Source organism: Natator depressus, chromosome 7, assembly GCF_965152275.1.
Source record: "Natator depressus isolate rNatDep1 chromosome 7, rNatDep2.hap1, whole genome shotgun sequence".
Lineage (NCBI taxonomy): Eukaryota > Metazoa > Chordata > Testudines > Cheloniidae > Natator > Natator depressus.
Window position 1 is genome coordinate 70853352 of NC_134240.1, and position 14009 is coordinate 70867360.

Here is a 14009-nt window from a genome sequence, read left to right on the forward strand (position 1 = left end):
GCAATGTCATGAGTCTAACTAACACCTAGAGGGTGAACACTCCCAAACTGTGACTTAGAAACTTTCATCCAAATGTATGGCTTGTGCCCATCTCTGGTTCTTTTTTACCAAGCTCTGTCCACTTACACTTACCATGGTGATCTGTTCCCTGGGAAGTAAAGAGCAACAGGGCTTAAAACCATTGCAGAATAGAATTCACTGCCTCAGTTCGGGCTAATGTACATTGACATGAAATGCGCACATGGGTTTAGGAGCCATTCCACAGGGGAGCAGAGCAGCATTCTCTTTGATTCCGTAGCTGCTCACAAAAGGCTGTGTCGGAAAAGGTAGAAGGGCAGGTGGGAAAAGGACAAGTCAGCAAGTATTTTGGCAACAGAAAGGATTAACAGTTGTGAGCCAGAGTTACACCTTGCAACAACTGTGTGACCCACAAACCAGAAAAGTTACTTCTGCCTCTCCTGCGGATCCTTACCTTTTGCTGACACTAAAATGACTGGCATGATCTTGGCTCAGGATACTGCAGTGGGGATGCTCCCACTCTCAAAGAATGGCACAGACGGCACTGAATATAATCATAATCATCATCACAAGGAAAACCTAAAATAGGCCTTGCAGCAAGGGCTAGTTGCAGCTGATTTTCTGAGCGCAGGCCATCCCTTGTTCCACTTAATAATTAGGAGGTCCCCTAGGTCTCCTTCAGTCGATCCCTTGGCTAACTTGGTCTTGGTCAGCTATATTGCCTGGCCAGCTAGCATAGCCCATAAGCCAGAAAACATTCCATCTTGGTAATGAATAGTCCCAGGTCAAGCGCTTGCAGTCCTGTGACATTCCCATCTCCCGTTCACCAAATTCAATGGCATGGACTTCCCCTGTTTTAATCGCCACTTGAGTCACACATGAACTGACCTGTCAGCACTCAGCATTTCACACTGAGAGTTTACCTGACTGCCGTATCAACTCCCCGTGCTTGACAGGAAAGCGTCTACAAGCAGTACCTGGAACGACCAGTCCCTCTGCTGCAGCACATGGATGGGCAGGTGGGAGTTTTACTGGTAGAAGAGTAGAGGCAAAAGAGCCCCAGATCCCTTAATAGGGGGAGGGTGCCCACCCCAAAAGCTAATCCTGAGCACACTCAGGGCCTGTAGATCAACCAGTCAAATGGCCTGACACAAAGTCAAGCTGTGACTTACTTTCTGGCAGGAGCATGGGCCCCTGCTGTTGTCCTAATGCAGCCACAGCAAGAGCACCTATCACCTGGTTATAAGGGAGGAACTGGCTGGAGTGGATTTTATTAATATTCACTAGCAATTTCACTGCTCTTTGCTTTCACTACCTAAGCTGTAATTCCTATTTCTCCCTAGGACTCTGAGGTACTAACAGTCGTTGCTCTTGATGGTGACCGAGGAAAGCCTAATAATATTCATTACGGTCTTGTGACTGGTGAGTAGACACAGTTGGCATGAAATCCTAAGGGATGTCAAAGGTAGACATGACAATAAATTAGAATGTAGCATGCTAGAGTCTAGTGAAGCTGAAGATCCCTCTCATGAAATAGGGTCAGACACCTGAAACTATTCCTGGCTCTTGTCTAGCTGGGAGCAGCCCAGAGATTATTCACTGAGTTTTAGTGTTTGCTTCATGGAGCTACATTGCTCATCTTGGAATCATTTATTTCACTTATTTATTGCCTGTTAAGCACCAACATTGTGCCAGGCACTTTACTAGGCATAAAGGAAGAAATTATCCCTGCGCTGAGGGACTTTCCCATCTAAACTGGTAGCCAATAGAAGTACACACTAGGAGACCCATGCAACTTCAAGGCCAGCAGATTTTATTCATGTTTCCATTTACATTGTAGTGAGGTTTCACTAGCAAGAAGTGTGGGAGCAGCAAGGAGAGAAGGGAACCAATCCTGGTTCTGGAATGGGAAGAGATGGGAATATTCTGGCTACTCAAAGCCCTGGAGATGGGGGAATAGGTATGGGAGGAAAAACACTGCCTTACTTCCCCCCACCCCATGCAAACACTGGCCTCAATCAAGGGAGGCCCCTATTCTACACCTTGAATTTGTGCTGTCAAAATGCAAGGAAACCATAAAATGCTATTGTTAATTATTTATGAATAGTAATTATTATTACATTTTTTTGTTTAAAATCACTTTTTTGTTTTAAAAAGGAAACCCTAAGCTTCAAAATATGCTGTTTTACAGAATGTACATAATGGCACACTCTGAGTTACCAGTTTCCCTATGGTAATTGGGCAATATCATGATGTATCGTTGCTTGAAAAACTATTGACTTCAACTTCTTCTCAGTCAGGCTTTACTTTTCAGTAAAAGTAAAAAGTACTTTACTTTTACTTATGAATCTTAATGATTTACTGCCACATACGTCTGTATCATTCAATGTGGTGTCTAATGAACTTTAATGAAGTTGCAGGTATTGCAGATATTAGCAAAACAAAGCATTATTGGACAGTTTAAAAATGAGCATTAAAGTCAATTTAGACAGAGACAAGAATGACTGGGCTTTCCTGTAATCAGCCTTTATTTCCGAAGAGGCAACTCTTCCAGGTTTGAGTTTTTCTTTTCAGCTTGATTTCCTTGCAGCAACAATGGACCTGTCCATGAGTGCATGGGCTCTGCCACAAAACACAATTAATGGCCAGATTTCCATACAGGCTGCAGGGCCGCGAGAGAAATATCCAGCATAAGTCTCTCTTTCAGACTAATGAAGCATTTGCAGCCAGGCTCTTTTCCTGAGCCTTCATTTCCTACCCACTTTCTTCATGCAGCAGGCTACCTTTATCAGAGGAGGTGGGGCACAGGTGTGGGCAGCAAGTCCCCAAGGAATTATTATATTTCCAGAAGTTGCCTTCTGCTTTGGTCCACGAATTAGCCAGGTCAGAAAGGGAGCATAGTACAAATGGTGCAACTGATGCTCTGCCCAGACACATGGAAGAGTGGGTTTGCTGAAATCAATACACAGCCCTACCAGCTCCATCAGCCAGATTCTGCCTGTGAGCCTCAGTTGGTGTTAAGGTCAGAATTTGACCCTATAACGACAGAAGGCCTTTTTACAGAATATCATCTTTTAGGAGGTTGAGATTTTAATGCCCAGACATCTAAGGCCCCTAGAGATATATGCTGCAGAAGGAATGACTGTTTTCTGGTGAGATTGTCAGACTTCTCGCTTTAGCTGATATTAACGAGAGCGGTTCTTGTTTTTGCAGAGGCATTATTAAGTATTTGCCAATTAAACTGAGAAGGCTCATTCATATTTCTGTCTGCACATGAAATCAATACGTACAAAAGTGACTGGTAATTTTGAGTTTCCAACTTCAGCACCTTAATGGAAACTGAATTTCAGCACTTCATGAAAATCAGGCCTTTTTAAAGCATTGCAAGCAGGGAACCCAAAATCAACAGTATCCGAAGCACCAATCACTGCTGAAAAATGTGTCCAGTGAATCCCATTCCCATTTTATCCCTTCTTCCTAACACAGAAGTACTGCCTTGTTGAGTTTATTGTGCGACTGGAGGACAGCGTTATATAGAAGGAGAAATGCTGTCGACCTTACTCCATTCTCCACCCTGATGTAGAATCCCTTCTGTATATTGTACATATCTCTCTGATCTTTCTTTTGCTAACTAACTATTAGGAATTCCACGTCCCCTTGAAAACAGATGGCACAGTTTTGGAGATGTTGGGAAATATTTAGACCCAGGTGATATATTTTATGCATTTTCCTCTACATTTTTGCCTTTGGTTAAAGCAAAAGTCTGTAGACACAAGACAGCATGAGCTTATTTGTACCACAAGACACATTGAAATATTTGTCAATATTTGTAGAATAGACTGATTTGAGAAGTTTTTCCTGTCTCTTATTTTATGTTTTATGAATATTGGCTACTGTCCAATGATTCCTGCACCAGCAACTGATGTTAATACGGTATACACTATGATGAAATAGTTTTAGGGTACGTTTCCCTCTCTGATCCAAAACTGGACTTATGGCGTGTATCATGAAGCAATCTACTGCAACACTCAGTTGATTAAATGGAGGAATTAACATGAATTTGATAATGACCACCTTGAGATAGGAGGCATGCATCGTGCAATGAATTTAAAGGGTGATACAGGCAGTCTCATGCAGGCAAGTGACATCCTTGTGGAAGCAAATCTATCGTGTTTCAGTCATCAGCCATGCTCTAAGAGTGAATGTATATAATGGTGGCATTAGAATTCACAAACTTATGAATGAGGCAATGAATGGTTTGAAATGGATGACAGCTAGTGATTCCATGAACAATGATGTTCTCTCAGAAGATGAGAAGAGATGCTTCTTGGAGAAAGCTCCAACATGGATTGAAGCATTTGAGGATGTAGAGAAGGCACACAGAAAAAACACAGAATGCTCTGGCAGGCAGACATCATGATCAGCATCCAATCACTTCTCCAGCTCATGGATACTTACATTACCCAAGGAAAAAACTGTTCAGATACATTTCTCTTCTGGGAAAACTATTTAATGGATTTCTCCCAACTACTGATAGATTACATAGCAGAGAGCAAAGAGAGAGAAGATAACAAGTCCATGTAGCTTGAGATATTGGTAGAGATTATTCCACTTGACTTCCAGTATGGTCATGTGAATTATGCTAGATAGGGTTACGTAAATTTAGCTGAAGCCAGACTTCTGGAGGAGGAGAAGCCAGATATATATTATGCCCTAACTGATAGTGGGGGAGCAGTATACCAGACTGCCAGACTCTTTAGTGGTGTATGGTATGACGTGGGCATCAAGCAATCACTCAACAAGCACTGTGGAAAGCATCAGCATCTCTGCACAAAAGAAAAAGCTCTGAGCAAATATTACCTGCCTGCACATTTAAGTTTTTTGCAGTGTTGTTGTAGTCATGTTGTTCCCAGGGTATTAGAGAGACAAGGTGGGTGAGATAATGTCTGGTATTGGACCAGCTTCTCTTGGTGAAAGAGAAAAGCTTTCGAGCTACATGGAGTGCTCCAGAGTTTGATAAAGCCCAAAGGGGTGTTTCATTAGACTTTCAGGAGCTCATAGTGTTATGCAGGGATAATAAGAGTACATTACTATACTTTGTTATTCACATGATATATTCATACAAGACATTCTACGACCCTCTTACCAAGAGTCATTACTCTTATATAAATAGTTTATCATTGGGTTCAGTGATCATAAAAGATGATTACAGTTGTATCGTGCGTGGTTTAGACTTATGTCTCTGGGCATAAAGATGACATCAGAAATACATGTTTTATAATTAGAGGGTAGAAAGTCTTATTATCTGCAAAACTTCACAACTCAATCCACTGCACAAATGACAAATATTTTGATGTATTACAAATGAGTACAAATGAGCTCCGACTGTCATGTGACTGTCGTGTGATGAGCTTATACTGTTGTGTTTTAATCAAAGGCAAAAAAAAAAGTATGGGAAAATGCATAAAATATCACCTGGGGCAAAATATTTCCCAAACTTTCTAAAGTAGTCGTATTTTGAGTCTATAGTTGCATTATCAATTGTATTTAGAAGCTTTCTGCCAATTTTGGTTAAAAATTAAATTGTTTCTATGAGTTATGGCCCTTTGTGTGATTTTTTTGCCCAACAATATTTAAACATTACATGATACAGAAAAATTGCACCACTTCAAGCATCTACATCCACCCCGTTGATGACCACCAGCTATATGCCTAAAATGTGGTAGCAATGACATTTCTAGCTCTTAGTATCCAAAGTGAGTTCAGGCCGGTAAATTACTACTCCTTGCAGAGACTGTGTTAGGTGCCCTACCTCACAGTCCCTTGTCACCTAGTGGCTAGACAGGAACTACAACTTATTTTTTGGACAAAACACTGTACATTTTACTGCTCGTGGTTTTTTAGAACTCTTCTTTTTCAGGAAGTTGGAAAATGTGATCAGCATAATCAAATGTCCCTCTCTCTTGTGACAGGAAGTGAAGGATCTTTTGAAATAAATAATACGACTGGAGCTATTTCTGTTATAAAAAACCCAAGTAAATTAAAGAAAGAAGTGTATGAACTAAAAATTCAGGTATGTTCCATAGTTTCCCTGTGCCCATGATCTACTAGCCATGAATGTCAATCTGTGTTTAAAAACAGGTAACATGAACCAAGTCTTAAGTGCTACATGTTGTATTTGCATGCTCAAGGGTCAGATCATCACCTCATGTAAATCAGCATAATTTCCTGTTGTTTGCCCAGATATTCAAAGTGCCCCCAGTTTCCTCTTGGAAATAAAATCTAATAGTCACAAATTAATTCCCAGATCTCCAGTCTTCTTTCCCTTAGGTGATTGTCTGCTAACTCTCTGTTTTCGATTTTTATTACTGAGTATGGAAATTAATGAATTATTAAATCCATATCTTCTGGAGTGGATTACTATTAAATCTATAATCATTGAGAGGGTTAGGATAAATGATGTTGAATAGTGGAGCATAGCTATTAAATCCATATCCTCTTGACTGGGTCTCTAACACAAAAGTTTGACACACACGTCCAAGGTTAGAATTGGAAAGAGAACAGAATTTGAAAGAGACAGAATATGAATGTGATATGCTGCCTAAATTTACACAGGATTCTAACGATCAACCTTTTAATGGCACAGGGCCACATCATTAGGCCCTTGTCAATTTTTCCTCACACAAACATGCATTGAAAGCAATGGCAATTTTCCTGAATAAGAACTGGATTAAGTCTTTAGAAGGGCCTTAGCCTTAGCCTTGTGACTTAGCCCAAAGATAAATAAATGAATGCTGTATTATTTTATACTAAAAACAATAGTAAAGGGCCAGATTCTTAGCTTGTGTAAATTGGTGGGATGCTATTGACTTCAAGCTGAGAATCTGGCTCTGCATGCTCAGAGATTTAAGACATAAAATCCTCTAGAGAAATTCATGTTAAAATCATGTTGCATCATGCTGTACCATCAAGTCAGTTGATGCAAGTGGAACAAAGGTTGAAATATTGGGCCATAATTGGTGTTGGTTTGAACACTCTTTGACTGAAATGGGTTTGATTCCTCAGTTACTGGTAACCAATTTCTTACACAAAGCAGCAGCCAGAGTTTCCTTTGTAGTGGAAGAAACATCAAAGGCACAGTCAATGAGAGAGTAATGATTGGGTGAACCTCAACAGCTCTGGTGGTTCAGTTCAGTTCAGTTCAGTTTGGTTGCCTATCCATGGGGTCAGCAAAGCAGGGCTATAAATCTGAGAACAGCCTCTCCAGAAGGAAATTTCTAGTACTTTCTTCTTCCCATATGCCCCCCAAATACTGCAAAAGCACAGTTCTCTCCGTGCTTCAGCACTCATGCCCTCTGCCAGAACCAAGAAGAGCTTGGGTACCTGAAAAATAACCTGGAGGAAAAGTCCAAGCTTTTTGGAACTTCAAAGAGTTTTGGATTCCTATTCACCTTGCATTTTCATTTTGGGCAAAAGTTCAGATCATCTTATTTTATGTCAATTGGATAATTCGTCCCTAGAGAGCAGTTTTCATTCTAGGACAGATGTGGATTGTGGAGCTCTTTTCTGAAGACATGGTCTTGTGGCCAATGCAGGACCATTGTTTTTTTTTAAGCTTTTGGATGGCTGAGGACAAATACGACTTTCTGCAAGTTTGTAGAGCTCTAGAATGAAATCCTGACCTCACTGAAAGTCAGTGCGGTTTGGCTTCAATAGAGTCAAGATTCCACCCCAAGCTTCATACCAAGGTTATGCTCCCTTCTAACATGAATTTAAAGATATAGACAAATGTAAAGGCATCAGACATACTCAACTCATGTAAAAAGTTCCCCTTAATATCAGTGTGATTTGTTCACACAGATTAAGGCCCTCTGAGGGCCTGAGAAAAGAAACATTTTAATTGAACTGATAGTTCTCCACAACGAAAGCCCTACAGTTTGTTTCTTTTACCTATCACAGGCATCAGAAATAAGTCTAGATGGTGATGTGACAGCATATGCTTTTGCCATCGTGACTATAAGGGTCGTCGACCTCAACAACCACCCACCAACTTTCTATGGAGAAAATGGGCCACAGAATCGATTTGAACTGACAATGTATGAGCACCCACCTGAGGGTGAGATCCTGAGGGGCCTGAAAATTACAGTCAACGATTCAGATCAGGTGAGTTTGTGAAGAGTATCTATCTAGTCTGGCTGTCCAAAGGTTTTCTCCAGCACTTTTCCCTGTAATATCTGGGCACCTAAATTTTGGGGAGGAGGAAGGATAGGTTATTAGTATTATTATAATACGATTGCCCATTAACAGTGCTGTGAATGCTTAAAAGAGAGGTACGGTCTATTGGCTTGAACCCTATGAGTTCTAACCCCAGCTCAGACACTGACTCCTGCTGGGGCCTAAGGCCTTGTCTGCACTACGTGGGAAAGTCAATCTAAGCTACGCAATTTGAATTACGTTAGTAGTGTAACTCAAGTCAACGTAGCTAGACCTACTTACTGCGGGGTCCACACTATGCTGTGTTGATGAGAGACACTCTCCTGTCAACTCCCCTTACTCTTCTCATTCTGATGGAGTACAGGAGTTGATGGGAGAGCGATCTGAGGTCGATATAGCGGGTCTTCACTAGGCCTGCTAAATCGACCGCAGATGTATCAATCGCCACTTGTCAATCCCCTGGTAAGTGTAGACAAGCCCTTAGACATTTTAGGCCCTATTTACAATCTCAAACTAGTTTTACCACTAATATAACTCCATTGAGTTTGATGGAGTTACGCATGATTTACAATGACATGGGATCAGCATCTGACTCTTCACCTCTCTCACTTAGTTTCTCCATATGTAAAATGAGGATAATACATTCTTGCATAATTTCTAGAGGTAATGGGAGGACTACTTACCATTTTACAACTTCAAAATGCTTTACAAATAGTAGCTTTATTACTGCTGTCTCCCACAGCCTTATGGAGACAATACAGTCCTTGCCCCTTTCATTGCTTCTGTTAGTAAAACCTACAACTTATCATTCTTCTGGCCTTTATCCTTTAACATGAGTTGCAGTGCATGCTTTGATAAAGCTTATACTCCAAGAAGAGCGTCCTATAGCCAGACAAGGGAAAAGAACAAAGATTCCATGAAGCCCACTTGGGACCTCACCTTGTAGTTCTAACTGACCTAAGAAGCACTTAGATACTATGGCAATATTGCTATAGGAAACCCTAAGATAGCTACTGTACCACTGGCCTCCATTTGAGTTAGCCTGAGGTTACGGAGTGACAACATCCCAGAACTATATTCTGTTAACAGCAATGTTCTTATGTCACTGTACTCAGTATTGTGCTCTTACTATTGTACTGCTATCAAACCCAATGGCTTCCCCCTGCTGCTCTGCAGCAAGCAGATAAACGACTACTTACGCATGAGTGCCCAGTCAGCCCTGCTATTGTTGCTGCTGCTGCAGCAGCAGAAGGAAGCAAACTGAAAAACTTCCATGCTGGCTTTTTCTCTACTTAGAGTTAAAAAAAAAAAAAAGTCACGTAGGTTACAACCAGACTATAAAATATACAGAAAGCATTTGTACCTATATCAAATACATTTCTGAACACGTTTTCTGCTGCTCAGTGTCACACAATGTTTTTTTTTCTTTTAAAGGCCTAAAGCCAAATTATTCCCCTTCTGCACACACACTCATTCAAGGCAAAATGTAAAGAAAGCAATGTTTCATACTTTACATACCGAGTCTTTGGCTCACTTTGCTTACTGGTGGAATGGGTAAGCGGTGGTGTGGGGTGGAGCAGGAGGTACAGCTTCTAATTTCTGCAAAGCCTGAGGAGTATGGAGTGAAACCCATCTGCTCTACGCTCCACACCTCTTCTCACTATAAGGAAAGACAGCAGCCATGCTTCCACTGGCTCTCCTGACATTCCCCTGCTCTGAGATTGTCCAGCTGGGCTCATGGAACATGGGTTGCTCTGACCAGAGGTGGGGTCTGCAAAATTTCTTGACAGAAAGTCACTCAGTTTTGGGAGGAAGCAAACTATGCAGAGCAGCCACCTCCAACACAGCATGGTCCCCCTCAAAACCTGTGGAGTCCCATGCATAGGGGATCTTTGCCTGGGTGGGAAGATAGCATTCCGCATTGCCGCTGCTCTTACTCATTCCATGCACATCAGTCACATCCAGCTGGTATCTGTATGTGTCGCTCCGCTCTCCACTGCAGGCAAAAAGGAGCCAATGGGCTATCCTTTAATTGTGGGAGTTTGGATTCCAGCGCAACACAAGACGCTGAGCTTGAACCTGAAAATACTCCGATTTGCTTTGGGGATTAACATTGGCTTTTTTCCCTTTGAGATGGGCAAGTATTGAAGTAGTGACTGCCCAGGCTTAGTCCACCTATGTGTACATCAGCAAGTGGGGGCTGTCCTGTTTCTACATCACCACTACTAGAAGTACGGCATTCTGGAGGGACATCATAGCATCAGCCAATCAGTGATCCTGGCTGGTGGCGACAGTTGGGAATCACAGCTGTTGAGAGATTGGTACCTGCTGCTGGTTGATAAATCACATTCAGCTCATCTTGCCCCATCCTCTATAGGAAAGCATAAATGTCTGCCAGATTAATGGCTAAAACGGCTATCTGTATGAACCTTCCTTTTTTTTGCCATTCCCCTGCCATGTTCAGATAAAACTTGACAGAATTGTTCTGGTGTACAATAGCTTGATCCTTTATCAGTGCATGGCAGAATGTCCTATGTTGATGCCTTTTATATATATTGTTCAGTGATTTCACTTGTTTTCCACTGTTCCACCACTGGGTCATCCTTTACCTCCAGTCACCTGTTCTCTGCAAGTTAGAGGGAGCTTCCTAAATCAAAAAGAAAAAAAAGAGACAAAGCAGTGCAGCACATAAAAAGCTTAATTGCTCTATATACACATACCTATAGTACTGACTAAACTCACTAAGTCCTGTCCAGCAATGCATCAATCACACTACAAAGCACAGGATGGATTCTCTGGAGACCCTTGCTTCTCTGGTTGTTATAAAATCCTGGTCAGGAAGATGGAAGGAATAAACCTTATTAGAATCACCAATCTATGTGCTCCTGGTTCCTTGGAACACAACCAGTTCAGGGGACACAAGCCTTGAAGCTTACTCAACGCCTCTTTCTCACATGAATTGCCCACCTAGCCAGCCCTAGTCAGTGTTTTTCCATTGTAATTGGAGGAATAATTAATCTTTTTTTTTTTAAAAAAGCCACGTGTGCCCTGTGACCAGAGCTGCAGCGATTACTTTAGTAAGCCTCTTAGCACTTTCTTACCCAGGAGATGGGGAACAGAAGGTTCTCAGCAGTCAGACACACATTCTAATTATACACGTACTGAATAAAAACGGAGCCTATGCAATGCACCAGTAAATGCAGCCCTGCTGTTGAAAGCCAAGCAACATCACTTTGTACTGCTTTTACTTTCATACCTATGCTTTGTTCCCAGGGGGCCAATGCTAAATTCAACCTCCGGCTAGTTGGACCCGGTGGCATCTTCCGAGTTGTTCCCCAAACCGTCCTGAATGAGGCTCAGGTTACCATAATAGTGGAGAACTCTGCTGCCATAGATTATGAGAAGTTCCAGTTGTTAACCTTTAAGGTATAGTATGTTCCTTGCCCGCTCCAATCATATACGTGATGGGTTTTGACTTCTGGTTTCAACTGGGGCTGTCTGACTGAATGCTAATGATGTTATGGCCTTGTAAATGAAGCTCACCAAGCCAAATTCTTCCCTCAGGTCATTGACTGCTGTAGTGTTTAATGAGTGTAACTGAAGACTGTGGGCTATCTTTGGCCCAGTGAATGCAAGGAGTTCTATCTGTTACATTTGTATAGAAATTTCATTTTGTGATGTTTCTGAAGCACTGTAGACTATGCACATCAGGGTGACTATTTCACTTATGCCAATAAGTTCATTAGATGCAATCCTGGCCCCGCTGATTTTAGTGAATCCAGGATTTCACCTACTCAGTCTTAGGCCATGTGGCACATGGTCTTGCTTTACAGTATGCTATTGCTGGAACTGGTGGAAAACCCCAGCTGATGGGTAATTAGTTTTCTTTTGTAGCTCATTGCCTTCAGCGCCTTGTTAATCGTAAACTATTTTATCCAAGTTATAGTTCGGTACTAATGGGCTCTGCATGTTTTGTATACAAAGAGGCAGTTTCTGTAATGATGAGAGGGAGTGTTGTGGGAGTCAGATTTCCTGTGTTCTATGTCCAGCTTTGCCAAGGTTTGCCATGTAACCTCAGCAAGTCACTTCACTGCTGTGTCTCAGTTCCACCATTTGTCATGTTTGTAAAGCACCTGGTACTCCTTATATTCGAAGTGCTATAGAAATACAACATATTATTATTGTATTCAGATGGAAGCTTCTTGGCCGATTATGAAGCATTGCCCAAATCAGTTAAAAGTAGTGCAGATTTATTCATGGTAAGTTACTAAAAGACCACTAAAAAAATTACACAGCTCATGAATACCTTGAATTCTATATTGAACCAACCAGCTCATGAACACTGAGAGAATTCAGGCGAATGCTACTGCAATGAACACCAAAAGTAGTAATTACAAGTGAAGAGGATTTTTTCCCCTATGAGATCTCTCACTTTGTTTGGATAAAATGATTTTCACAAGAGTTTAAAGTCGAACTGCACAGATTTTGCTAAAAATGCAACGCCTGTTTCTAAATTCCCTACTGGGAAAGGAGGGTGGTGGGAAAATCAGATCCAGGTTTGAAATATGGCAATTATTTTTTTTCAAACAACCCACTAGCTGTCTTATACACTTGACAAGTTCAAGCCACTTGCTACCCCCACTGCCAGAGTAAGTTCTTTCAGTTAACATTTTGGACAAGATTTGGGCTGGTTTCTATTCTAATGCCTATCCCCAACAGTCCATCAGAACTGTTATACCTTCCCTAATCAGTGATTAACTCCTTTCCTGCTAGTTTACAGTTGCCCATTAGCATACCATAGAAATCAGTCACACATTAGTCTGCCCTTAGTGTACACAGCAGCATGCCAGGTCCATTCTTCAGGATGTAGGTGGAAAGCACGACACCCAGGGAGTGATCTAGAGCTAGTTGACCAGAACACATTCTGAGGAATTGACAAAGACAATGGCTCAGTGGAGAGCTTCTGCCCTCCAGTTAGCACAGTGATTCACCCTCGTGGGCATTTGCTAGATTCCTCAGTTCTCCTGGATGCCCAGTTAGCAGCACAGTGGCCAGAAACATCTTTTGTCTTCAACTGACCACACAAATGAGCCCACTCCTCTAGGCCTATTGTAACTCAGAAACAACAAGGAGTCCTTGTAGCACCTTAGAGACTAACACATTTATTTGGGCATGCTTGGGGGTCACCTCCAAACTGGATTGTTACAATCTAAATTTACAGTGGGCTAATCTAGAAGGCCACTTAGCAGCTCGATCAGGTGCAGCATGCATCTGCTTGCCTTTTCAGAGGGGCAGAATGATAACATATCGCACAACTGGTTAGTCTCTAAGGTGCCACAAGTACTCCTTTTCTTTTTGCGAATACAGACTAACACGGCTGCTACTTTGAAACCCGCACTGACTAGTGCTCTGTCTAGCTGCCCTGGTGCAGTAGTCATTTCAACATGGAATTCAAGGCGCTGGTCACTATCTAATAAAGTCCTAATTGCTCAGGCCCAGCACAAAGGCAGTCTCTTCCGCTAAGCTTCACCAGGACACCTACACTCAGAAGGTATGACTCAGATAGGTTGAAGCTCAAGGGAATTTGGGCTGGGAGTTCTCATTGGTGGAACCTCTGGAATTTGATCCTCCTTTAAATACATGAGTCCCAGCCTGGCTGTGTTTATGGCGAGATGTAAAATGCATTTCTTGTTCTAGGCTTTTCAGTGACACCAGGTTCTGCAGACCCTAATATTTTATCTACTAGCTGCTGTCTCCCATCCTAAGTCCATCCAAGG

General features: G+C 41.9%; 1 protein-coding gene across 2 annotated transcripts in view; it reads left to right on the forward strand.

The window, feature by feature from the left end:
* The window catches only part of CDHR1 (cadherin related family member 1), a 57996-nt gene that overhangs the window by 22412 nt on the left and 21575 nt on the right, over positions 1-14009 (forward strand). For both annotated transcript variants that reach the window (XM_074958730.1, XM_074958731.1), the window contains 4 exons: positions 1362-1440; positions 5991-6091; positions 7978-8181; positions 11506-11658. In XM_074958730.1, the coding sequence (XP_074814831.1) occupies positions 1362-1440; positions 5991-6091; positions 7978-8181; positions 11506-11658 (537 nt within the window). The remainder of the gene's footprint in view (positions 1-1361; positions 1441-5990; positions 6092-7977; positions 8182-11505; positions 11659-14009) is intronic.